This window comes from Chaetura pelagica, unplaced genomic scaffold (assembly GCF_000747805.2).
Source record: "Chaetura pelagica isolate M959 unplaced genomic scaffold, ChaPel_1.0 scaffold954, whole genome shotgun sequence".
Taxonomy (NCBI): domain Eukaryota; kingdom Metazoa; phylum Chordata; class Aves; order Apodiformes; family Apodidae; genus Chaetura; species Chaetura pelagica.
In genome coordinates, this window is record NW_009952907.1 from 466,020 (window position 1) to 493,199 (window position 27,180).

General features: G+C 40.5%; 1 protein-coding gene across 1 annotated transcript in view; it reads left to right on the top strand.

Annotated features, from left to right (window-relative positions):
- Positions 1 to 1,603: 1,603 nt before the first annotated feature.
- The window catches only part of RPS6KA2 (ribosomal protein S6 kinase, 90kDa, polypeptide 2), a 162,987-nt gene continuing 137,410 nt past the window's right edge, over positions 1,604 to 27,180 (top strand). Inside the window, exon 1 of the mRNA XM_009995651.1 lies at positions 1,604 to 1,702. Coding sequence (XP_009993953.1) covers positions 1,604 to 1,702 — 99 coding nt within the window. The remainder of the gene's footprint in view (positions 1,703 to 27,180) is intronic.

A 27,180-nucleotide genomic window follows, 5' to 3' on the forward strand; every position in this document is an offset into this window, starting at 1 on the left:
AGGAATCAGAAGGAGGTGCTGAGAAGAAAAAGAGATAAGGCAGATTTCCCCTGTGCTACAGTTATCTAAAGATGGAGGAGACAGCGATGGTCCAGGGAAAGCAGAGTCAGAGGCTGTAGATTATGAAGTCCAGCACTAATGGTGGGCTTTCTAATCTGACCTCCTTTTTAATGAAACCATAAATGACAAAATATTATTTTATTTAATGCTTTTGCAGGGGCATGTATGCTGTGGTGTGAGCTTTAGACAGAAGAGAGGGTCACAGAACCTGCAAACAAAGCAGGTAGGGACAGGCACGACCAGTCAACAGTTCACAGCAGAGTCCAGACACGCAATTAAAGTGAAATGTGCCTCTCTCTTTTAGAGCAGATTGACTGGAGCTGTATTGTCATTTAACCTGTGAGAGTATTGTCAGGCTGTAGCGATGTCAGCTCTCCCTGGGCTTATTTATCTGAGTCATTAATAAGACATCAGAGTCATTCACTTTCCATATGAGGTTATGGGAGAAAGGAACGTCTGGGTGCTCCTTGGTAGTCAGAAAGGGAAGGACAAGGAGCCCGAGGTGTGTGTGGCAGGGGGAGAAAGCTCTTCGGTCTCTGGATCACATTGCGATTCATGACTTTTTGAAGAAAAGCTGAAAAATGTTACTGTGTTGATGGGGTGGGGGTGCAGCTGTAAGTCTGCATGCTTCCGGTATAGTGAGCAGCTCAAAATTACAGCCTGTAAATGGATGTACATATTTAACCTCTTAGAAGGGCTGCAGCTCCCTGCTGTAGCACAATAAGAATGGTAATACTTACCATTTAGATTGCACTTTCTATTTTCAGAGCTGTGCCAGCCTTAGGTATTTTAATATAAAGCGGGTGGATAATCTGTGAACAGGATTTTAAGCTTTTTTTATTGCCAGGGGGCGTGGGGAGTGTGTGGAATGGTGTTTTGCCTAGTCCCCAGGATAAAAAAGAGGTTCAGACCCTTCTGCCCTGGCAATGGGTTCATGGCGTCTTTCAGCTTTCTCCCAGGAGAGACTCTTGTGTGGGAGCTGATTTCTTCTCGAATCTGACCACTGTAGCCCTCAGTAATTATAGCAGCGTTGAAATTCCAAGCTAAAAACAGAAGTGCAGCATGTGCCTATTCCCCATGTGATTCGCAAACCAGGAAATTGAAAGAGCCTGACTGCGAGGAGAGGGAGTGTAAAGCAATAGACACATCCAATATTTATCTCAGACCTGCTCCGCCCGGGACGCAGGAGCTGTCATCTGCCGGGGCTGATTATGCAGGCAGGCTGAGCCCAGCCTGATTGGGTGTAGTAGGACCTAAGGCGAGGGGGAGAGAGAGCGGGGAGAGAGTTCTGCTCGCAGCACCGAAATGTAAACACTGCTGAAGGAGAGGGAGTATCAAGCCTTTATGCTCCGAACCGCTGGCAGCAGGCTCCCGTGGCTCCGGCAGCCTTCTTGCACGTCTAGCTGTGCCGGGCTGGATGAGCAGCAGCGGAGCCTTGGCAGGACCTCCGGGCCGTGGGTACCCAGCGAGCGGGGCAGGCGGGATGCGCTAGCGGCCCCGGGCGCTGCCGCAGCCCCGCCGTGCGCGCAGCCGGGACGGGGACATGGACACGAGCATGAAGAAGTTCACGGTGCGCCGGTTCTTCTCAGTCTATCTCCGCAAGAAATCCCGGTCGAAGAGCTCGAGCCTAAGCAGATTTGAGGTAAAATTCACCTGAACTTTTTAAAATGTGGCAAATGCTGCGAGGCGCTGCTGACAGAGGTGTAGGAGAATGGCTGTGCTCGCTGCTGTGTTAAACAGTTACAGGGGATCGTTCCCTGGAGGTGGTGATATTCGCACCTGATGTTCTTTGTTTCCGAGTAATTCAGAGCTTTTCCCCGGTACTGTTTAATACATCGCATAATATGTTTAGTATGTTGCTAACGATCCTTTTACCAGCCTGGCAGGGGAGGAGGAAGCTGGTTCAGGACGTTATGAAGTTGTAGGAAATAATTATGGATCCACTTAAATTAGCACAAATGGCACCATACTTTGCAATACCGTCGTGTTTTACTCTTCCTGTCCTGCACACATACAATTCTTTCTCAGTGACAGACTTCCGAATAATTAATCAATTTGCTATTGCCTTTTATGCATACATTATGTGAAACAGGGGTTTTCTTGCTTGGTTGTCTGTATGTTCTCATGCTTGAACAGTTTTTGCATTTATCTCATGCATCCTGTTTATTATTAGTATTGTTGTTGTTATTAATTTTGTTGTAAGGAGTAAGAAGTAAGGAGCAGGAGGACAATGTCAAACCTACAATGATTTAGCAGTGTGAGGAGATGAAGGCAGTTCAAGTTAGAGGTATTAACAGAGAGGAATGTGTGAATGGGGTAGAACCAGGATTTCTGCCTCCCTTCCTTGAACCATTGTTCTTCAGCCCTATATTTGGAGCTGTGAATAGTCGGCAGGATGTGAGATCAATTGAATAGATGTCAGATCTATTTATGTTGTACATTTTATCATTGCAGATGATCTGCAACCTCTGCATTAAAATAGAGGTAGATGGGGCCTGATTCCCCTCTGCCTCACGTTTGTTTTATGCTGGTGTACTTCAGCTGACCTCCAAGGAGTTACTCTGATTTGCACCAGTATTCCCAGGAGGAGGATTAGTCTCATGCTGTGTGAATATATTTTAATATGTTATTCCCTAAGTGTTCTATTTAAAGTACCAGGTAATTGTTTGAACATAAAGTTCTTCATGTGTCATTGCTTAAACAGGACATGCACAAAAGTAGAGGTTTTGGCCAGTGATTTTTGCTGGGTTTTTTCTTTCTTGACTCTTTAAAATCAACTTCCTTGAAAAATGCTCATGTAAGATACCTAATTTTACTTCACTGACTGAATAGTCATGCCATACATATAAAACAAACTAATAAATGACAGTTGTTAAACCTTACTCCTTGCACCAGCCCTGTCCCTCTAGGACTGAGGGGAGAGGGGGGAGGACTGCCCAGGGAGGTTGTGGAGTCTCCCTCACTGGAGACATTCAAAACCCACCTGGATGAGTTCCTGTGTGATGTACTCTAGGTGACCCTGCTCTGGCAGGGGGGTTGGACTAGATGATCTCTCGAGGTCCCTTCCAGCCCCTAAGACTCTATGACTCTATGACTCTTTCTTTCCCCATTGTGAACACAGAGTTGCAAAGGCTAATCTGGTATAGTTGTTCCTTGTAACACACTGTCAATTCACTAAACTCATGCTCGACCAGAGCCAACAGTGACCTGGAGTCACTGAGTTATATGAAGGAGTTCTGAGACAGAGGAGTATCTTCTCAGGCTTCCAGTGTCAGGGCACAATGTTAGGAGGGGAGGTGATGTTTGAGACAGCAGGGCTTTGCCAGACCACATAACTATTCATGTGACAGTGTCATAGCTTGGGAGAAACAGATTCACGACACAAATTACTTAATTTACTGAGTAATCTAGTATGGATGACCAATGCAACTCACCATTTGTAACAGGTCAGACCCTCACCTCATTACAAAAAAAAAAAAAAAAAAAAAAGCCTTTACAATCCCTTTGATCCTTAGTATTACATTAAATTTATTGGACTTTTCCACTGTCTACGAAATAATTTTTGCCTGTGTGAGTTGTCTTGTAAGGTTTTGCGGTTTTTTTCCCTGATTTTAAATACTTTGCTTCATGAAAAAGCCTGACATTTATCCTATTGCAAAGGTACATTCAGAGCATTTTGTCCACTTCTCTCTCCCTTGACGTGGCAGTAATAACCAAATTTGTGCAAAGTGACTCAGTACTATAATGTGACAGGGAACAGGGGTTTGTTCCAACCAGGAAGAAAAAAAAAAAAAAATGAATAAAATCTGTTCTGTTGTTTAAGTGTGAAAATAATCAGATATTCCTGCTCAGAGGGGAAAAACCAAACATAGGAACATCAAGCCTTCTCTGTGATTTCCATCCCCAAGTACTTCTGTGTATAAATTTGTAATTGCAGGCTAATGGGCACTTGTCAGCAAAACAGAAAGTGCAGGGAAGCCTACTGGAATCTGGATTTTTAGAAGTCAGAATATTCTTCATCTTAATAGGGGGATACTTTTAAAGAGGCAGTAAAAAGGCATAGGAATGAGTAAAAGTAAAGTAAAAGGAAGAAATTCGGAGAAAACACATGGCATTGCTTTACTTAATGTGCGTTAGCTAATGTACCTGGCAGAAGTTCTGTGTTGCTACATGTTGTATGAAATTTGGAAGGGGACTGTTGTTCCTAGGTTGTGTGGGATTTTTGTTGTGGTGTTCTTTTGGCCCAATGAGAAAGAGGGTGGAAGCGTTTAAGATAGATACTCCTGGATCCAAGCCTTTGATATCTTTAAATTACCACAATTAGAATAGATTAAAATAATATAATACTAGTTATTAATATAATATGAGTAACTACTTTCTCTATTGTGGTATTCTGCGTTACCCTCATAACTTAGAGAGCAGGGATACAGATGCAGAAAATGACTTAGCAAATCACAGTTTGTAACTTGACCTTTACTTAATCGTTTTATGTGCCAATATCATTGCTGTATCTGAGACAACAAGATCATTGCCTTATGTAGATAGCCAGGTTTCACACTTCGTCCTGTTTAAGGAGGCAAAGCACGCTCCATAAATGAGATAGTACAGGGATTTTGTTTCATCTTGCCTAAAAAATATGTTATTTTATGATATGGGGAAACCTAGCTGAAATTGGAAGTTTTTTGGCTATGCTTTTGGATTTTCAGTTTATATTATTTTTCAGTATGGCCTGCATTGCCCTTCATTTGTAAGGTACCTAGTGATGTAATTTTATTCAATGTACAGAGCCAAGTTTTGCCCTTCTGTGTGCACACTGAGTTCTTATTGAAGTCAGCTGAAAATTCAGCAAAGTCAATGGGAACTGCATGTGTGCATCCAAGATAAAGGCTTTGTTTATGGTTCTCACTGTTGATGAATATGAATGTGAAACCATCAGGAGAAAGTATGCACAGTGTGGATGTGTTAAAGACTTTGAGCCCAGTGGAATGCATCTTATGGCAGTGAGCAATATCCCTTGATTTATAAATCAAAAGTTAAATATGCCATTCAAACAAGCTAGGAAAGACCTAAGCATGCAAAGAATTTGATTATATTTATTCCAATGACGCAGAAGCTTTTCTTGTCTTTTTGAGAAAATGACTAGTAAAACTTTGCCGTTGATGCTTTTAGAAGATGTTTCCAACTTCTGCATTCCTGATGTAGTTTTAACTCGTTATTCTTTAGTTCTTGGTTTTTCTTTCTGATAATGGTGAATCCAAATCCTGTTTGGTCTATGTATGGGGATTGGAGCATAGCAGAGTTCTTGAAAAATACTTATAAAGCAGTTTGGAGCTGCTGTGTCTCAGCATAGTCAGTTGTGAGAGGCAGAACCTCCTGCGAATGATTCAAGTGTGGGTCCTCCTTGGGTTCCAGAACTGGCATGTAGGAGATGGAAGCAAGCCTGTGCAGTCTGGTGAGGAATAAAGCAGAGGAAGTGGCCCTGGCTTTATAATACTTTGTTACGAGAGATTTTCGGTTCTAATCTTCAGCTCTGATTCTGATTTCCTAAAGACTTAAGTTACAGCAGCCTTAGGAAAGCAGCCAGCAAATGCAGAGCTGGACTGCTTCTGAGGGCTGGAGCAGTGCTTCATTTGCAAACCCTTGTGAGCTCTTCTGTGATTGTATAACAAATTTTTCTGTTCTTCATCAGTAGTATGTCCTTTATCTATCTCATCTGTTTTGGGTTGGTTTTTTTTGTTTGTTTTGTTTGTTGTTGGTTTTTTTTTGTAGATAATAATATTGTAGAGGAAGATACTCTTTCAGTCAAAGTTTAGACAGAAAGGGGCAAGCTAAAGTATGGAGATGGGGATTAGCAGCCCAAGATGAGTTCTGCGAGGTGCAAGTCCTGAGGCAGCTTTAAAGGTGTTGGATTTTTTCCCCTGGTAATGCTCATCTTTATGATGTCTGTTCTTGTTACAGCAGAAGTTACTGACACTATTGTAGTCTGACTTCCCCCAGCTGCAGGCAAGGCTTTTATGAGGAAATGCTGCAATTCTTGTAGTCTTACAGGGCTTGCTGGGGGGAAGGGAAGACAGAGCAGAAGAGGGGGGGGGAGCGCAGGAGGAGCATGTAGGTCACTTGAGGAGCCAGGAAATCCAATTTTCAGGCTCATTTTTATAACTTGCTGTGTCATTACAAATAGTTCAGACTTCTGTGTCCTGCATTATCCATTTGTAAAATTAAAATTATTATGATTATTCAAGTCTGTTAATACAATTATACCTGGTGGTAGGACAGCTTGCTCACATGTGTCCACATCCACAATGAAGAAATTGCTGCCCAACTCCTTCTGACTTTATCCCAAATAACCAGTCTCTTGCACCTCAGGTCTGCTATGTGCTCCTTCCCACGAGCCTCAAATTAACTGCTAAGCTACAGAAAGGGGAAATTAAGCAGATAGATGTAAGGATAACCTGCCTGAAGAAAAATCACAGAAAAATAGACCTAGGAGTGATTTAAAAACCTTAATCTGGACACCCCCCACCTGTCCATCTCAGGCAGCATCAGCTATGCTGAAAGGGTTCAGCAGCTTCACTGGTTGTCAAGCATTGGAATAAATTGCCCTGGGCTATGGTGGAGTCGACGTCTCTGGAGGCATTTAAACAGCATGTGGACCTGGTACTTAGGGGCATGGTTTAGTAGTGAGCTTGTGGTGTTTGGTCTAAGGCTGGACTGGATGATCTTGGAGGTCTCTTCCATCTGGAGACATTCTATGATACGTGAACTATTCCACCAAATGAAGATGTTTTTCTAACTTCTTAAAAACCTCCAAGGGTAAATGCCCATAACCTCCTTCAGAAGTATATTTTACAACATTGTCCTTAGTGTTTGACAGATTTTCTAATGGGTCACACAAATTTTTCAAACAACAATTTAAGCCTGTGTCTTCTTGTTCTGCTTGTTGTAACTGTGAAAAACAGATTGTTTCCTTTCCTTTACAGTGGGTTTTTTATGCATTTGAAATCTTTTCAGGTCCTTTTTCTTAGTCTTTGCTGTAGGGCGGGAAAAAATATTTTCGTCCATGAAAGTTTGAGACTTTCAGGAGTCGAATCCTGTGCCAGTTACAGCCACATTGTTAAGGAGGAGCTCTTCCTTTCTTTTGAATGCTAATGGTCCATTGTAAAAATTACTTTTATTTCCGTAAAAGACCAATCCAAATTGTCATTTTATGCTCCATTTCCACCGTTTAAATGTCTGCATGATGCCTTGATCCAATGATACTTGGCACCCAATCCAGAGCTGGTGGACCCTGTCTGTGGATTCTGATGTTAGATCAGTTCTGACGCATATGGCATAATTAAACACAGGCTCTGGTCATGTAGCCAGGGTAGATGCATGTTTGGACATAGAGCAGGAGCATGATATCTTCACATAAGAGAAGAGGTCTTCGTTTGACTGTCTGATCAGCTGATGAAACATGCACATGAATACCTTATGTAACTGGTGATGACACAGTGGTATAGTGAACATGTGGCTGGTCACGAACACGTTTGGCCGTTGTCACAAACAATTAAGTGAATTCAATGGAGAGGCCAATGCCGCTCCACTGCATCTGTGGGCCAGGTAATGCCCTGCTTCCTTGAGCCTGGAGCATCTGTGTTTGGGAGGACAAGAGCTGAACCTGATGGACTGGTTGGGACCTGTTGGCAGCTGAGCTCCCACACAGAAGTAATTTAGAGTCATTTGGTTTCATACCAGTGGAAAATAAGTAATTTTATTCTAGGTTTTAGATCATAACATAATGGCCTGTATGACCCTGCGGCACAAGAAGTCTGTTCTTAGAGGGCTGAGCTCTCCTGCACCTATTTATATTATCACCATTTGATTCACCCATTTTTTTGCTACTGTCAGGAGAGGACTTATTTTTTGGTTTTTTTGCATTTGTGTCCTCCCAGGTAACTGAAAATATTTCTAAAGTCAGAAATCACAACAAAAAAAAAATCATCCTTATGTTTACTTACCAGTTACTCAAGTAGAAATACTTTTCATTTAAATATTTGCAAGTAATTTCCTTTTGTTCACTTGACAATACTTACAGTCCTAGTTCTGCAATGATTCTGTAAACGTATTTGCTGTTAAGAAAGACTCAGAATGCAGCAGGGAAGCATTAGTTAGTTCTGCACTCAGGACATTCTCTGTATGTGTGTTACGCCATCAGCTCTTACAGGGTACAGTTTTGCTTCCTGGAGAACAAAGTCTCAGGAAATGGAAAAGAATGAGTGGACCACTGAATCTGCCTTGAAAATAGCTTCCTGACTGAGGATGTGTAAGGAAGCAGGCAATACATCTATTCAAGGTCCTTGCAGCACAGCTACCATTCACACACAGGGAAGTTCCTTCCAAGCTGTCACAGTTTGACTCAGGTCCGACAACAATGCTCTCGATCCTCCCTCCCCCCAACCCAGGTAGGGAAGGAGAGAGAGAAAAAGAGAGAGACTTAGCTGGATTGAAAACTAAACTACACAGCTTTAATTAAAACACTAATGAATGATACAAGAAAATATATACAATTATATACAGATATATTCAGGTGTGGGCAAAAACCTCTTGTCTCCCCCCACCCCAGCAACTTCCACAGCACTTCCCTGAACTGAGAAGAGTCCCAAGGAATCCCGGAGCTGCTGCTGGAGAAAGAGCAGAGAGTTATGGGGGTCAGGAGATCTTGAGCCTAAGGGTCGACGGTGATGGATGAACAGAGTCCTCCCTGGACGCCGGCCATGGACGGAAGAGAAGGGGAGAAGAAGAAGGAAGGAAGTTGTCTTCTGTGATTTCTGACCTTCCTCTGAGCTTACGTAGATATATGGAATGGAATATCTTTGGCCAATTTTGCTGTCCATCTAACTCAGCCTCCTACGGGGGAGTCACAGATCTCCCCATAGTGTCTGAGCTGGTAGAGTGCAGGTGCAGCCTTGAAGCCTCAGTAGTTAGAAAAACATTCCACTGTCTTATCAGCCTAGCAGAACACACTGTTGTTAGTTACAAGAAAGCTTACTGAAGGAAAAAAAAACCAGTAAAAAGAAAAATTGGCTTCATCCTGGCTCAAATCAGGACACAAGCAAATAGTTTGAGATGTGGTTTTCCTCAGAGGGTGCATGCATGGTGACACAGTGGGCACAGTATGGTTTTGGAAGACTTGGAATGGAGCAGGCACCTTTTGCCTGTGAAATCTCTCACACTACTTTGAAATGTACTGCTGGTGCCAGCTGCTTTTACTGTGGGATGCAAGAGAGCCTAGAACTCTCTTCTAGCTGAGCAACAGGAGTTCTGAGGTACTGGAAGTGCAAACCATCAAGAGTGCAAAAGACAAAAAGGCAGTGTTCCCAGTGAGGAAAACCTGGTTCTCAGATTGCAGTGATACTACTAGGGATTATGTAGCAGTGTGCAGGCAAAAAGGGAGACACAGGCTGCTAGTGTGCTTTCAGAAGAGTAATGATAGTAACCAGCTACATGCCAGATATCTTATGAAAGCTAAATAAATGAACTTACATAAACACCAGGTGTAATTAAGGATGTCATGCCTCTTTCCTGCCAGGCCAGATTTGGACCTACACATGAGTGACAGAAGGCAGAAAATGATTCTCTTCAAGAGTTGTTATGAATAAGTTGAAGGCTTTACAAGGGGGGAAAATGAGTATATGATTGTAATGGTAAAATTCACCTTTACTTCTTGTTAAACAACAGAGGATACCTAGTCCTGCTTGTTCCCATATGTACCATTCTCTAGAAGAGTTTGTGGTACCCTCTTGTGATGCCCAAAAGGGCAATATCAGCTCAGTGATGCAAAATGGGGCTTCTTTAAGGGTATCTGAGTGCTAGTGCTGTCAGTTCCTACTATATGTTAGTAGTGATGAGCTCAGAGTTAAGCAGGAAAAGATGCTTTTTTTTCAATTCAAGTAAACATGTGCAATATGTTTTTATGCATATGTATATACATTCACAGTATGGGATTTTATGTTGTGCTTTTTTAAATTCTGTAGAGCTTAAGTAGGAGAAAATTGGTTTTATTAGACTTTTTTCAAGTTTATATGGAGATTTGGACCAAAAACCCGACAGAATAGAGACAGAATAGAGGCTGCTGTTTTTATTACAAATAATGAAATAAATTTAAAATACAATAAAGAATTACTATTCTGTTCCAGTGGAATATTAGAGATTGGCCTTAAATCTACAAATAAAACAACTCCATACTGAATTTTTGAGATTTTGTCATTATTAACAAGACTAAGCCTTCGACATCTTCACATACAAATTAATGCAAAGATGTATTCCAGGCTCAACGCTTTACAATGTCCTTAGGAGAGAAGGAATTCAGTAATTCCTTCAGCTAGCAATATGGCACAGGCTCTCTCTATGTATGAACTAGGTGGTAGTGAGAACTGTTCCAAAATGCTCAAGTACAGACCCCTTGGTTTGAAATACGTGTGTATTGTATCATGTGTTTTGGGATTGAGCCTTTTTTTGGGGTGGTAACACTGGAGAAATAGGGTACATTTGTGGTATTTGTCAAGCCTGACCATCCTACTAGTCTGTGCCTTGGTCCCATGTTCTGACAGAAAAGTAACTGTGCTATGTAATGTATACACAAAGTAGCAAGCACTGATAAATGGTTCAAAAGAAAACCTCCATAATATATGCTTATTCAAGCAATTTTCCTGAGAAATAAGTAAAAGTCCTGGGCGGATGTTTGGATTTATTTTTTTTTTGGTTGGGGGAGAGAGTTTTTTATTTTAGTGGAAATTTCTGTTGTTTTGCTAGTGAGTAACAAAGAAAATCCTGCAGCAGTTCAGCTTTGTCTTCTCCACTTCTGTGTTGAGGGCACCAGTGGTCAGGTCCTGTGACTCTGGCAGGTATCTTTGCCTTTAACTTCTGCATCAGCACATCTCCCCACTAGTCTTTCCTGTACGGGACAGTCTCCCTCTGTGGCTAGAGGATGCCTGGGACAGCAATTAAGTGTTGTAATTGCATTAATTTTAAAGTTACCTATCTAAATATCTTAAACCCTGCTGGATCTGCTGCTGGAATGTATAGCATCTGCTTTTTCTAATATGATTATGCATTGCAGTTTTCAGTAAATTGTAATCTGAAAACAAAGCTATGTATTATATTATTTTCATGATTACTAAATGTGTGCAGATGTTAAATAGTACATACTTCAAAAGGTTTCTAATAACATTTCATTATGTTGAAAAGGCTTGAAGCTTCCTCCTTGGAAGTAAAATCACTAATTTTTCACCCAAAATTAATTCCTTAACATGTCATTAAATCAGTACCATCATGATAGCTAAAGCAAGACGTTTTCATAATGGGAATGATTTTCAGGTAAGAGCAATACAAAGGGATTTTAAAGTGTTGGCATTTTATGGTTGTGTCAGACACATTGCAGAGCCTTCATTTGAAAGAATATTTGTCTCTCTAGAGAAGACACTGCATCTGCCCTTGTTTTCCAGATTCTTGTACCCTTGGGAGTTACCTTCCCCGTTGTATGTCTCAACAAGTGACAGGCAAGGAGAAAAAAGGAGAAAAGGGAAGTGTGGTAGTTAATCTTAGTTCTTACTTCTGCATTCTGTCAGCTTCTCTTCAACTCCTTCTTCCAAAGGAGGACCACGTGTTTAGGCTCACTCGAGAAGTGGGTGAAAGTGCGTTATGTGAATCCACACAGAAAAAGTGCTGTGTGGCATAAAGGCAGGAAAGCCCCTGCTGAAGGGGCCATCAGCTAATCCCTCTCAGTCTCTCCAGGGCTGCAGAGTTGTCTGGGTTTATGATGTCTGCCATTCTGAGGTAATAAAAATGCTTCATTGTTGTTGTTGAAGCCCCCTTTGTCCACGTAAAAGTTTTTACAGCTGTAAAGCAGAAAATACATAAAGTGACTTACGCAGAAGTTGAGTCGAAGTAAATTAGAGGAGCGTGGGGAGAGATTGTGCTTTCTCCTTTAAAATCTTTTAATGTACATTATCCCTAGTTTGGTGGCTAACTCAAGCCTTTATGTCATAAGGATGAGCTTTATGGGGCATTAGCTCAGGTCTGAAAAAGCAGTTGTACATGCCATGGTAACTGCAAACCGACATGAGAAAAAAAAAAAAATCACCAGTCTTACCAGAGCTGGAGAAAAACCAGTTTCCAATGATCTGTAATTGAGATTTTTTTTCAAAAATTTTGAAAATTTTGAAAATTTTAATGTCGCATTGTAATATATTGAGCAGCAATGCGGGTAAGGCTGGTGGGCAGCAGAAGTTACTGTGCCTGCAGATTAAGTGTAGATACTGTTTACTCACCTACTTCCCTCACCATTGCAAATAAGGCAGCATCCAGATGTTCTCTTTTCCCCTTCTACAGCTGTTAATGCCACTGACACTATGGCATCCCTTCTTGCACAGCAGAGAAATTCAATCTCTATTTACTTTTCTCAGAAAGGCCATGTGCTAAAAAAAAAGAACTCTAATGGTATCTAATGGTATCTGATGATATGAATTTCTAAAAGCCTTCTCAACAACAGAGATTTTGTAGTCTAGCAAACAAATTTATCTTCTTTTTTTTTTTTTTTTTCCCCCAGATAAGAAATCCTATATGGAACATTAGCAGGAATGCCATAACAGTTCTGAGGACTGTCTCCCCCAAAGCATACACTACCTATAGGTGATTATCTGCTGAAAGATACTAATTTTATCTCAGTTGTCTTTTTGAAAATATTTTCTCTAATCAGGATAAAATTTACATTACAATTCACTTGTACTGTAAACGGATGGGTATTTCTCTATTAAAGGGTGTAAGTTAACTACAATTATATTGTTTGCTTGGGAAAAGATAATGGTGCTGACTACCTGCTCTTCCCCTGCTTGTTTTTAAAGTGTTTTATCCTTCTGTAACAGGCTTAGAAAGAAGCCATCACATTCATTTGAGTAACGTTTGTATTGAAAGAAATTACAAAACAGGCTGACATTTGTGATGTTACGGGAGTTGTTGTTCCTGGTCATCTTGTTCTGTATGGAATTTTTCCCCTGGAGTTGTAAGGCAAGTCTTAAGGCTTTTATTTAATGTTTCCATCTTTCTCATAATGTAAGTTAAATGAGTTGATTAAAAATATAATCTTTTATAATGCAGACAATTGGCTCATTTAAAAAACAGAGCTTTTGAAGAGGCTGAGGAGCCTTATTTATGAAAAACAGTTTGTGGTCCTTTGGTTCTTCTTAATAACTTACTCTTTTCTTTATCAGTTTGGATATTTTTCTCTGCTTGTTCTTTTCTGCACGTGTTCTTCCCTGTTGTTTTCCACATGCACACCCACAGCAATTATAACCCATCCCCAGGGAAGTGAGGACTTAGAAAACTTTTAACATACTGTATACTCCACAGGCAAGAGAAAGTTTGCCCTTTCCCCCTTGCTTTTAAAATCTTTTTGCTGGTGTGACATTCATGGGACTGAGACAGAAATAAGAATAGCAAACTCTCCATGGAGTACCACTATGGTCTGCAAGAACTCATTTATCTTTCTGGTGATCAGAGAGCTGTCACTGTCTGGGGTTTTGTATCATCTCTTCAGAGAGACTCACCAAGTTCTCATTTTTCAGTTACTGAGGAGAAGAAATTAAGTTGTTCTGTCCTCCTGGAATACAATTCTTTACTCTTGTTTTCAGTCTTTTCTTCCCTCTTGTAAATAAAGGTTGAGGATTTGAACATGCTGTGCACTGATATGTAGACTCCCATGGCTGGACCAGTGTAATGCTGAGCTCTGCACAGATTAGAATCTGTGCCACTGAGACTGAAGCTCTAGCTTTGCCTTCTCAGATGTTTCCCTTGTAAGGTAACGGTTCTGCTTTTTCTTCTCCCTTGCCCTATCATGCATCTGATTCAGCTTTTTAAGACCGAGACAATGGAAATCACATGATTTAGCTTTTCTTGTACTGCCTCTGTTTTGGTACTTTCCACCTTCAGTTTACTGAGGTAATTCGAGAGTCACCAGTAAAAACAAAGCTTGGTTGGAAGAAGTGCTGATTCAGAGGAGACACTCAGCACAGGCTGGACAATGGCCAGATAACTCCAAAGCAAATCCCAAATACAGAGCTTAATACATATTTCTGAAAAATCCCCTCTTCATACACCATAGTCCTTACCTATTTCTCTTCAAATGACTTTGTGTCCTGGCTTCCCATAGTTCAAACAGCTTATGATCCCTACTCCTTCAGGGAGAGCAGAAGCAAAAACTCCTAGAGAGTCCCCTTGCGTTCAGAGGCTCCCAAATGTATCATTAAGGGTTTCATACCGATGACTCAGCTCTGCTTCCAAAAGAGCGTGAAGGTCTAACTGGGATTTTAGCTCTATATAGTAACATTTTCACAACACCACACTCCATTTTTAAAGTGCAGTTACTATGGCATCTATAATATCTTGGAAAATAGTGAAATGCTACCTTTTTGCTTTGCATGACAACATTTGTTCCCATTTTACCACTGTGTTTTCACTATCTGGGTTTTCTTTTGAACTTTGAACAAAAAACCTTCAAGTGAAAATCAGCTGCCAACTTTAGTTTGTTGCCACTTCAGATAGGTGAAATCACACACAGCCTGATGACTCTGCATGGTTTCTGCTTGGTCATCATCCATTTCCTGTTGCTGAAAGGAGTAAACTTGTGTCGTTGTTAATCTTGGGATTTTCAATATGAATTTCAAACAAGCCTGCATTAATTTTGACATTTATGATAAAATATATTCCATTCAAAGCACCTTACCCTGGCAATTAAGGGCTACTTCTTCTAAATTTACAATGCTATAAAGCCCAAACCAGTGCAAACCTATGCAATTCAAAGCAAAAGGGAAAGCAAATAAATCTGCCTTCCCCCTCCCTGCCCTTGGAATTGCAAACAGATATGAATCAGAAGAAAATATGTATGGCTTTTGTTGTGACACTTAAAAACATTGCCAGACTGGCATTGTTGTTGATGTAGCAGGTCTCCTTCCTCTCTGCCAAAAATCAAGATGTAACCGAATGCAGTAACAACCTACTGTAGGTAAAACTCCTTGTCTTCTGTCTGTCTTCTGGCTGGTGGCCTCAGATTGGTAACAAGGACTACACCAAACAAATGTTGCCTTCTATTTAAGTGCATCTTAAATCATTACCAACTTCTGGGCCAGCACAAAACTGGTGTCCTCATAACTGGTTGAGTAAAGAAGAGCTATCCCATTACCAAACCTATGAACCCAGCAGGCTAAATTTGCTTGAGCTGGAGATTAAAGTGTAGAATGGCAACACATCTGGATCAGAAATCACAATATTCTATACATTTAGCCTCTAAAGTTCTATTGAGATTGTTAAATCTGGAATCTCCCTTTTTCTCCTTTTTCTAACTGTTGCCTAACTGGATCTTAGATAGTGTCTTGTTCTTTCCTCCTTAATTAAAAAATCTTCAAGACATAGAAGAAATAAACAGTCAAGCTGTAGTTGGAAGGCACTTTGGTGTATGTGTGTGCATCAAGAGTGTGGTAATCATGGAAAATTTTTCTCTGTCTGCATATCTGTCTTTTCATTAAATAAAACCAAAGTAAGTGATTTATGAGCTGCTGAGGTTCCCAACCAGCAATGGATGGATGAAGTGTTCTGTTACCCAGCAGAGACCTGATCCCTCGTATGCAAAACAGAATGTCAGGGTCTTACACTGTTTCTCATTTATTGTTCTGAAAGGGTGACCTGTCAGTGTGCTGTGCATCTGTAGTACAGTCATCTGAAGGGGATTGTCTGCATGTGAACACAGGAAATTACTGAAAAAAACCTGAATTGTTAATTTGGATTCATTTTTAGCCTAGTTTCCTAAAGAAATTAGGCATTATGCATTTCCCCCCATCACTACCCCTTCCTGGCCATTTGCTTTTAAACAGTTGACAAGTTCAACAGAGATCGACAGGAGGGTGGCATTCTTAAAGATAAAATGTTCATGTAAGATTCATGAGAAGAGGAGGTTAGAGAAGGAGACCCCAATAGTAGCACAGAGTGAAGGAAGCATATTCCTGAACCACTAAAGAAACCAAGCAGAGGGAGATGGCAGGAGAGAGGGACATAACTCGATAAGAAACTGGGATTCATCACTGCACCATTTACAGAACAGTTTCTATACTTCAATGTCAGGAAGCAAGCTAGGATTTTTTAGTGAGAACTGTGTTTGGATTTGCTGTGGAAACAAGGGGATCAGTCTGTTTACTGGTATGAACATTTGGCTTTTGAAATACTATAGTCTCCAATGAGATTACTTACCATAATAGTTCAGTCTTGCTAATATTTTCCCCATACTGTGAAATAAGCTAGCTCTTTTGTTTTGGCAGAGTAGGAACTAGTAGCAGTATTTTGTCAAGACTGCTGAGATGCTTTTGATATAGGGGGGGCAACATAGCATGATATTGGCTGTTTTTCTCTTTGGATTCCAGTGATGATCTTTGTGTTGAAATATATTAAAGATGTTAGTTTGGAGCTACTTATAATACAGTATACTGAAGGGGAAAAAATTGATGATGTTCTATAATTTATGTAAAAAAAGTCACAGAACTTAACATGAAATGACTGATTTATCAGTTGAATTATTTTAACAATCCTGTAGATGTTAATGGAAAGTGTAGGCTGCCAAAGTAAGAATTAATCAGAAAAATTATCATAGTGCAGTAGCTCACAAAGTTTTAGAATACTTGTTACAGAATTATAATTAGACTATCAGTATTTGCCTGAAACATAGTGTCTTGCTAGCTGATGCTGGCATTACTGACATGAATAATTAATTTCTCTGGATAAAAGTGGATATTTAGACTGTCTAGTAAGAAAGGCTTTGGAGTGTGCAATGAGGAGTCCTCAGGCAGGAATTTTTGGAGCACGCAAGTATGGGAAGAATATTGGATTTTACTTGTGCTTCAAGTAAATGCATTATAAGAATACTGAAAAATTCTGTTGGTTATTGCTATATTTATAAATGATAAAATTATTTACATAATTTGATGTCTCATATTTGTATGCTGAATGGTCAAATGGGTGAATTTACAACATTTTTACATTTTCTGATGATTGCACCATGTATAAATAACAAAGCAAGATTTCTGCATGCTGACATGATAGAACTGTGACATTTCTTAGCCAAGCTTTGGCTGTAGCCCTGTGCTCCAAAACTGGGAATTAAAACTGACCTGTTTTATACAACCTCCTTAAACTTTGCCTCCAAATTACAAATGAGACATTAATGCATATAGGGAAGTCAGGGACTTCTTGGGTATGTGTGACAAATGTTTTGACTAGCCAGATTATACACATCTTTTTGTCAGATGCTCTGTTGTTTGCAATAAAGGAAGCATAAGCAAGTAATACCTAGTGTTACTTTTACTCAATTTTAGGATGGTTTCTGAACCAGATTCAGAGTATACAATATATAAGGCATACATTGTAATTGCCACCACATTTTGTGTTTCTGTATGTAGCATTTATATGAATAATACAGGTAACAGTGTGAACACATATAGTATGGCAGCTTTTTCATAGAAAATGCTACTAAGAGGATTAGGGTTTGATCTCATAATACCATACACAGCCTCACATTGACTCAGAGTGGAGGTTTATTTAGTTCTGCTGGACAGAAAACAGATTAGCAGCTCAGGTTTTTGTTGCTGACATTCCTTCTGGACTGAAAATTGCTACAAACTTCACTTCTATTATTCACAGAACTCTCTCCTGAAGAACAGAACTGTGTAACTTATTTTAAAAATAATTTCTCCCTTTCAGGATCTTCACTCCTGTTAAAGTGATTTTCAAGGCATGCCTGAAAATTTCTGACTGTTCCTTCCCTTTTGTTTTTGTGATCAAGCCATTTTTCTAGATCATCTCCTGTCCCAACAGGTGTAAGATTTCCCTGTTTGGTCCTTAAGAGGCTGTTTCTGCCCCTGAAAAGTGCTGCTAATGAAATAATCTTTTTCCCAGTTGCTTCAGAACATCTTCTGTTCCACTGCACTTTGTATGAATAAAGGCCAGCTGAAGCCCACCCTGTAGACTAAGCCACTTCCCTCCCCTTGTATAAATATCTTATAAACACACACACTTGCCATTAACTGTAGTAAACAGGCTCAGTTGAGCATGTCATTCTGGAAGTGTCCTTTCCTTGAAACTCCTCTGATCCTTCTGTTACCTTCATTTCCACTCTGTATCCTTCCCATTTGTCCTCCTTTCTGGTGTTGTAGCAAAGGCTGTGGACCCTGTTTGGTCAGTCAATATCTGCTAGTCATCGAGAGCAGATCCATGTTCAAGTTTAAGTCTTACATAGGCATTTTTCTAATTCACACTATATGACTTATTGCTTCAGTATGATTTTTTTTTTTCACTATTATAATGGTAAAACTCCAAAGCAGAATTCCAGACACTTACTTTGATCCAAATCTAGATATCTGTGTTCCACACTGCAGGGCTCCATTTCACAAAGGTAAACAATAGCTGTGCTGCTTTGCTCCCCTTGTATTTGTGTGTGTATTTCACAACCAATCCCTACCTCCATCCCCTGTTCACAAGCTGCTTGCTACTGGAAGAAACGGTTTATTTGCTGTGCAGTCATCCCTCAGAGCAGAGATACTCTCCCCATGGCATGGACACAGGATTGCTGTTCTTTACTGTCCCACCATGGCAGGCCCATGCATCCTTGTCTGCCCTGATTTCACTTGTGTCTGCCCTGATTTCACTTGTGTCTGTCCTGATTTCACTTGTGCTGCAGCCAACTTCTTGAGGCCAGCTTTGTACTTACTATTCCTCCACTGAAGACACTTTTAAGTGTCTCTGGGCCAACCAATACTCTACTCCCCAGTAGTCTTCAGGTACACTTCTTGCAGAGCTGTTGTCACGTATGCATCCTGGATTCACATTCAGGGGGTCCTGTAGTTTAAGCAAAAGGACATGGATATTGTGAGGTCTCCAGACTGAAAGTGTTTTGTCTTACTTTTGAAAAAACAAACAAACAACTACAAAACAAACAAACAAAAGGGTACAAAAAACAACAAACCTACAAACAAAAAAAGACCACTAAAAACTACAGTGTCAACAAAAGACAAAAGTTTGCATGTGTTTCCTTGCCTTTGTTCCTTCCCCTATTTAGGTGTTCTTTGGCTTTGATCAGACTGCTCTAAGGGATTTTAAGGATTTATATTCTGGTCTCTGTTTCTGATTAATCTTAGGAAAAAGTTTTATATCCTACCCGGTCCTGTATGGCTTCTCATCCCTATTACTGGTCTGAAGGGATTTGTGCTCTAACCACATTATTTCCCTTCCTGACTTGTCTCATTCAACAGTACCCCTCTCTGGAGGGGTGTATAAACAGGAAAACAACTAAATATAGATCACAGACAGAGAAGGAATAGAATGCAACAGTATACATAAAGAAAAGGAGTGCATGGACAGATGGTGTAGGGCCTAGAGGAAATCTGGAGGGAGAGAGAAAGAGGCTTGAGAATGAGTAACAGAGATTAATTAAAAAAAATAAAACAATTTTTAAAAAAATGACCCCTGGTGTAACTACTATATGGGAGAAAAGAGACAGACAGAACACCCCTCTGTTCCCTGGGGCATCCTGTAATGAAGTGGGCTAGTGACCAGAGAACAGGACCCAAACCAGACTTGTAACCTTGTTTACTTTAGGAGGATCTGCTGCGTTGTTCACATGCTGGTCATCAGAACAGTCCCAGGTATCGCAGCCACCTCCTCCTGGGCTGTCTGCTTTGGCAGAGCAGAGGGCAGGGAAGGTTAGTCTTTCTGTTAAACAGATTAATAACCTTTACTTAATGGAATAGCAAACCATGAGAAAATTAGTGAGGTGCAATCTCAGACATCTGCCTGCCTTGGTCTCTTGCTATTTTTAGTTTTATTCCCTTCTGTGTTACCAGAACTTGATGACCTGGAGCAGCCTAACAGACTCTAGTCGACAAAGCAGCTTAGGGGAGAAAGTGGGGCCTTACATCCATCTCTCTGTCTCCTCCCTGCAGCCCTTACCCAGCTCTTCCCCTTCCTGCCCAATCCAGGCAGGAGGTGACTGGTGCATTGCTGAGCGCTGACACGCACCTCGCGGGATCTGGCTGTGTTCCCATTGGCTGCTCACTGTGGCTCCTAGCAGGCATGCATTGCTATGACTGCCTCTGGACACTGGGAAGTTGCCCTGCTCCTGCAGTGGGTTATTTGCCCGGAAGCAACGGCAGCAGGAGGGAATGGTTGGCCACGCTTTAGTGATTGGCAGATGGCTGCTTGGTGTGCTAGTTGGAACTGTGGCTGGAGCAGGCCTGGCACTAACGCGCCAGGGTGTGAGTTAGGGCAGTGATGGGCAGATGCGTTGTCTGATCTGATGCCTCGAACGTTGGGGCAGTCAGCTCCAAGGGAGATGGTGCAAATGGTGAGAAGCAAAACTACCTTTGACTGCCATTGCTAAGTCTGCCAAACCCCGATTGTTGGAGCCTCAGATCATTTGTGGAAGGATGCCCAGGGATCTGGGTAAATTAGGGCTGGATTCAAAACCTTCAGCTTCTTCTATGCTCAAGTGGCTTCCCTACATGTGCAGGATGTCTCTTCTTAAGCATCTTTCCAAGAAATCTGCACAGGCTAACTTCATAGTTCCTAATTACCTATTTTTGGAACGGTGATGATTACATGGGGCTTTTTATATTGCCAAGCAGTTTTATGCTGTTTTGCTTTCTCATCTATGTTTAGATCTGCAATTACTCATATTTCTTGTTTAGAAACACGTTTGGAAAACAATATAGTAACAGAAAATAGCCATACTACGTCCCATTTAATGTTTAGAAACATTCTTCCTTCTATCTTTTATTCTTGAAGAGAGACATATGTTCCTTTGAGGGAAATTTTTCTAATTTGAGCATGCATGAGAAAAAATAAGATAATTATAGAAAAGCTTTAATAGGCATTGTTTTCAGGAAATTGGGCAAGCAGCACAGGTAATAATATTTTATAATGCGAAACCAATTACATCTTCTGTTCTAAAATAAGAATAATTCAGTTGTGTTATGTGTGGTTTTTAAAAAATGTCACCCACTCATTTAGAAGAATATTATTTTTCAGTTAATGTTTTTTTTACAAACCAAACGTATCTGTACAAGTATCGTTGGATTTAAAGCACTGGAGAGTCTGATATTCATCTGTTTGTGGAAAGGCATGTCATCCTTGATGAGACTATATCTAATATGCACAAGTCTTTGTACTTTTCAGCTATTTCACCCAGGTGCCTCAAGCTTCAGTTTTTTAGGAAGTGATCATAAGGAACTTACTAACTGATATTTTGTGAGTTTTCAGTCTTAGAATATTTTAACATTGTCACAATTCATATAGAAGGACACAGAAGTTTGTAAAATTAAGTGCTCTGGTAGCAGAAACGTTTGTAAAGAACATTTTTAATATAGCCTGAAGTATAAAATATTCTTGGGCTTGTTATTGCTTAGGCTTTAAAATCCAAGATATGTGTAGTCAGGTATTTTGGGTTCAGTTTACTTTTTTTGACCTGACTGTCAGGAAATATTGCTTAATGTTGAGGAAGGACTGGTAACCACATTTATATTACAGTAGAAGATTATGGAGGGTAATGGCAATGTACACTCTTTGTTCTGTAGTCTTCAAAATACTCCAGACTGGCTCCATGCCATATGCTCATCACTGGTAAAATCCATGGGTTTACCTGCAAGGATTTGGTTGTATTTCTTTCTTCATCAGAGCAGATACTTTCCTGTTGGAAAAGGTTAGACTGATTAGAACACAGTAATAACAGAACTCAAATAGTTCTGTTTCCAGTAACACCAAGGTGCCCTGGCAGGAGGACCAGTGCAGAGAAGGCTGCAGAGTGCTGTACCCATCCAGTATCAAATAGAAATACTCCACTGGTCCTTTAGACCTGGAGGCCTTCAAATTGTTCTATGACTTTTTTTATCAAGGAGGGTATCTAAAATAGAATTTGGATTCTTCTCTAAATGTGACATTAACTGGTATTATTTCTGATGTTGAAATTTTTAATGGCAGTGCTTGTTGCATGTCTAATCTGTGTTAGACAAGTAACCATGAGTTAACATGAAGGTAAATAAATGGTCTAGAAACTAGTTTCTGTACACCAAATAATGTTTATGGTCCTGTATTGCTAATGTAGCTCTGCATTTTTTAAGCAGTAAATACTAGCTCATATTCTAAAAGTATGTAGTATCTTATGCAAATTTAAATGTTACATATTTATGTGAGATTGTAATTCAAATGGGTGGTTGAGTAGTGATGAGTTTAGCCCTCAGTTTCTTCACCCAACTTACACAGAGTACTGCAGATTTCCCTTGGCCCCTGCCTGCTTTCCCAGTTCCAGCTCTTGATGCCATCAGCAGCCTCGTTGCAGTCCCCTGGATGCATGCAGGCGTGTGCACATGAATTCATGCACGCGTGCATCCACACATCTGCCTCTCCTACCTTGTCCAGGGTATGGACAGTTCATTTCACAGAATTTCAAGCCTGTCTCCACCTGCATACCAGCAGCAACCACAGCCTGACTCCTTTCAACCATGCCCTGAGTCTTGGGCATACCTGAGAAGAGGCTGGGGTGTGACAGAGGAATGAGGGGTTACAAACACTTTTCTTTTTAAGGTGTTTTGACACACCAGAGATGTAAGAGAAGTGGTGAGCTTTCAGTCCACTTGAGAAGCTGTTACTATGACTATTGCTGTTCTGTGTTGGTACCTACCAGCTAAGAACAGGACACGACTGTGCTAAGTACTTTGATTGGGAAGACAGAAGATACCTTGAGGACTTTGTAAGTAGAGGATATGATGGGGGATAGAGGGAGAGCTGGAAATGAAGGCTATAGCAGAGAGAAAGTTCACCAAACTTGGACTGATAAGGATGCTTCCAGAAGGGATGAAGGCTCACTTAGAACTGAATCTAAAGCAAGAGAAGAGGGGGACACAGCAGAGAGGTGGAAAGGAGGCACAGAGAATAAAAGGCAGAGAAACAAGGGTGTGGAGAGGGTTGGAGTGAAGTAGCAATCAACACAGGCCTGAGAAACTCTCTTTAGAAGCATAGAGAGTGCTGCATGTCTGCAAAAAAAAAACCTGTTTTGACTGTTCCAGCAGCTGTTCATGCCAGCTGGTTTTGAACTCTGCAGATCTTCCCCCCGCCTTCCCCGACGTGCACTGTGGTGAATCACAAGTGGTAACTCCTCCTGCTGTAGATGCAGAGTTTGAGCTGAGGAAAGCTAATATCCTCTGGTGTTTCCACGTTTTGGCTGGAAATCCTGTGAGTGATAGATTATCCGCAGGATCCACTTTTTCTAGGATAACAAAGTCCAGCCAAGGGTATGCAGCTTGCACTGATGATATTACAGGGGTATGCAATAAAACTTCTCCTTGAATGGTGGAAGCAAACCCCACAAAAGAACTGTGGCTGGTCAAAGTTACATCTGTATACCAGGCAACATTTCTTTTTCATGTTCACAAATGAAAAAGCTAGGCCAGCAAAGGCTCAATGTTGTACAGCAGACCTAAACCACTGCGACATAAGTCCAGGAAAGTTAATTTCCCATTCTCAATAACATCTTTTCCAAGTTTGCTGTCTTAGAGCACATTCAGTACAGCATTGCTGGCAACCTGCCACAGAAGATTTTAAGTGCTTTACTAAAAGAAGAGCCTGCCCTTTACAACATCCACTGCATGTACATGGGGCTACAGTAATGATCCAGAAAATACCACTGGTATGATGTTACTCAGTTATCATCCATATGTTTTTTCTAGATCATGTTTTTGTTATTATGTAGTACAAAAACGCTAAAATTCTTAAAATCTCAGTGGCACTGTAGTCATTACATGGTTCATGTACTTTGCATTTCCCTAAGCTTGGATAATGAAACTAAGCCAACAGATTATTTTTTTTTCTTCACAGTCAGAGTGCACTGTGTTAATTTTATTGGAAAAAATAGGCCCAGAGACTTAAGTGTTCATTTGTCAAGGTCACTAGCTATTGAGAAAAAGTGGTCCATGCCAGTTTTGTGTTTTTTTTAAAAAGCTGTGTTAATTTCTAAAGTATGTGGGACAGAGATAAAAAACATTTGTGTGACTCTATTGCAACAAAACATTAAAGATGTGTGCAAAACCACAGTTCCTTATTTAACTCTTAAATAATTATTTAATATACAAAGTTACCACCATAGCTCTGAAAAGTAATGTTATTCCTTCAAAATCCAGTTCTATTGACTTCAAAAATATATTTTAATATCACCTCATTTGATGGAATGTTTAAGCAAGGCCTTCAACATAAAATTTAGGTCTTGAATTTAAAATGGTAACGTACATTTTCAGGACCTAAACCAACGTTACTTCATGAGAATTCCATTTAACATGAAATATAAAAGGAGTACTTTAGAGTACAACGAAACCAAAAGCTTAAGACTTAGCTATTATAAATTCACTCTGAGGCCTTGCCTGAGGCTTGGACTCATGTGGTAGCTTCTTAGATCAAGTTTTCATCTGAAGGGATCTTTTTTATTGCTGTTATGTCTTTGTAGTGCTGCAAACTGTACAAAACAGTAATAGCAACCTACAAATACATGCTCCCAGTCCTGCACTTCTAATGAGTGCACATTTCCAGCTGGATGCAAATCAATACACATCTGATAGTATATTGCTCTGTGTTACTAACATTTCCAACTACAAATCAGAAGAATGAGTTATTTTCTATGAGCACAAGGTATACACGGATGATCGGTTTTCTGTTAGGGTTGCATGTTACAGTGCAGTTGTTCTCTGGCCTTCCCAGAGAAGTGATTCAGGACTGCAGGTGTGGGAGCTTGCTGCTAAAAGCAGCATGGGCTGGGTTTTTCTAAACCTTCCTCAGTACTTCTAGCAGACTGTTTCCCTTCCTATGAGCTTTAAGTCAGTGAGATCATGGGATCTATAGTGTCATGTGAACTAAGCATTGATGTGGAAAAACAAATCAGTAATACACAGCACACTTATGTCAGTGAGTCCAGCTCTTAGGCTATCTGGAGGTCTAGTTTTACTGTCAGTTAATGTAAAAGCCTAATGCATCCTCTTCCTGGTGGTTTTGTCTCCTTAATGTTGACAGGATGTAGTAAAAATAACCTCCAGCCTATAGATATCTAAACAGTGAAATTACCAATACAACTTAGGAAGGAAGAAGGTTGTCACCAATCTATTTATTAACACTAAGAAGCAACAGGAGGCAAAACAGTAGATTTAGCTTAGTAAAAATCTCTGCTGAAGTTAGAATTTCTTCCTTATTTTGTTTTCAGAGAATAGTTAATGTAAGATAGAAATATACTTTCACCTAGAGGAGCAAAGAGGTTTGTTTTAAATTTCCATGGTAATCTGTACACAGCCCTGGAATTTATCTAGCAAACCTGAAGGATAACTGAGCTCCAGCATGCAGAAATTAATGGCATTTCATGTTATGCTTGGGACAAATATTGCTGTTCCAAGTTACAGTACCTGATTCGAAGGCTCTAAGTCTTATGGAATATGAATAAATTTATCCTAGAAACAGGTGAGTTCATCTCCCAAAATGGAGCAAGGTGGAGTTGAATATCTGTACTTACCTCAAAGCAGAGAGTGAGATTCTGCATCCTTAAATATGTTTCCTGTACTGGTCTCTGCATTCCACTTGTTTTTTAACTTCTTGCACTCTGAGTATGGTTAAAACTCATAACCTTTATGCCAGAGTCTCTGGGGTCTCTCGCCTTTTTTCACCTCCATGGGTGTGTTGTGACAGACTATTCTTAAGGAGTGTACAAGAAAAACTGCTTGCTGTCACGGGGGTCCACAGGAGCTGGAGCTCAGTTTCCCCCAGACCTGCTGGAAGGATTTCAGGAGTCCAAGCAGGGCAGTGAAGATACGGAACCATGGCCATAGACCAAATGCAACTCATTGAGAAGTTTGTGAGAAGGGCAAAACAGGCTTTATTCCCCATCAGAGTACAGAATTTGTTATAACTTATGTTAGGATGAATCATCTGGACTGTATTTATGCTCTTTGCTGGGAGAGTGAAAAGCAGTGTGTGACCTTCTAGTGCTACTTACATGCTTATTATTAATGGCATAGCTTATTGCATACTAGGAGAAGAATGCAGATCTTACATGGCTGCATTTGTCATACAACTCACAATCGCTAGGCAAGTCCAGGCAAAGACTGCAAAAATGCTTATGAATAATACAACACTGTGTATTTTAGTTGTGACTGGCTCTTTGCAAAAATTTTTACTATTTCAGGAAAGTGAATGATCTTCCTCTTAAATAATACTTGCTGGCTCTCAGAAGGAAAAAGATCGTTGGTCTGCATATCCTGTAGCTCTTACTTCTCACCAGTACCCATAACTTCATACCATGTTGTTTTGTGGGGGTTTTTTTTGGGGGGGCGGGGGTTTGTTGACCTTAGGCTGTCTTCTCCTGTCTGTCTCCTTCCCCCGCTACCTTCTGCATGGTCCCATCTGCATTCAGCACTGTTGCTTTCACTATTAGGTCACTCTTGCATGGAGGCACAATGTGTTAAACCGGAGAGGTTGCCTATGTGACATGCAAGCTTCCCATCATCCATAACATGACTGCCAGTGAGGTAGGGAAATGAAAAATATTTGAGTTGTTGTTGGAATACAAGTAGACAGCAGCCTGTCCACATCACATCTACTCCCAAATTCATTTGTCATGAGGCAGAAGTGATACAGTGTCTCTCTCTCTGCCCCAAAGCCCATCCCTAGCCTTGACTATGCACAGATTGATGTAATGTCATTTAACTGATGGATAGATGAGAGGACATTCCTGAAACACTTAATTGATCAAAGCATCCCAGGTTTCAGTAGGTGCACAGGCTGGTCCTCAGCCTCCTGAGATGTCTTTTGGGGCAAGGTAGTAGAAAACTAGAACTGAATAGTATATTTTGGCAATAAAACAGTAATCCAAATGTGAATGAGACTGAATTTTGGAAGCAGCTAGAAAAAGAGAGATTGATGGAGGGATTTACATCTTGATGTTGCATCCCAGGGTTCTTTCTCTCTTCCTTCTCTAATCGTACAAAGGATTTCCTGCAGCATGTCAAAAGTGTGTCTTTA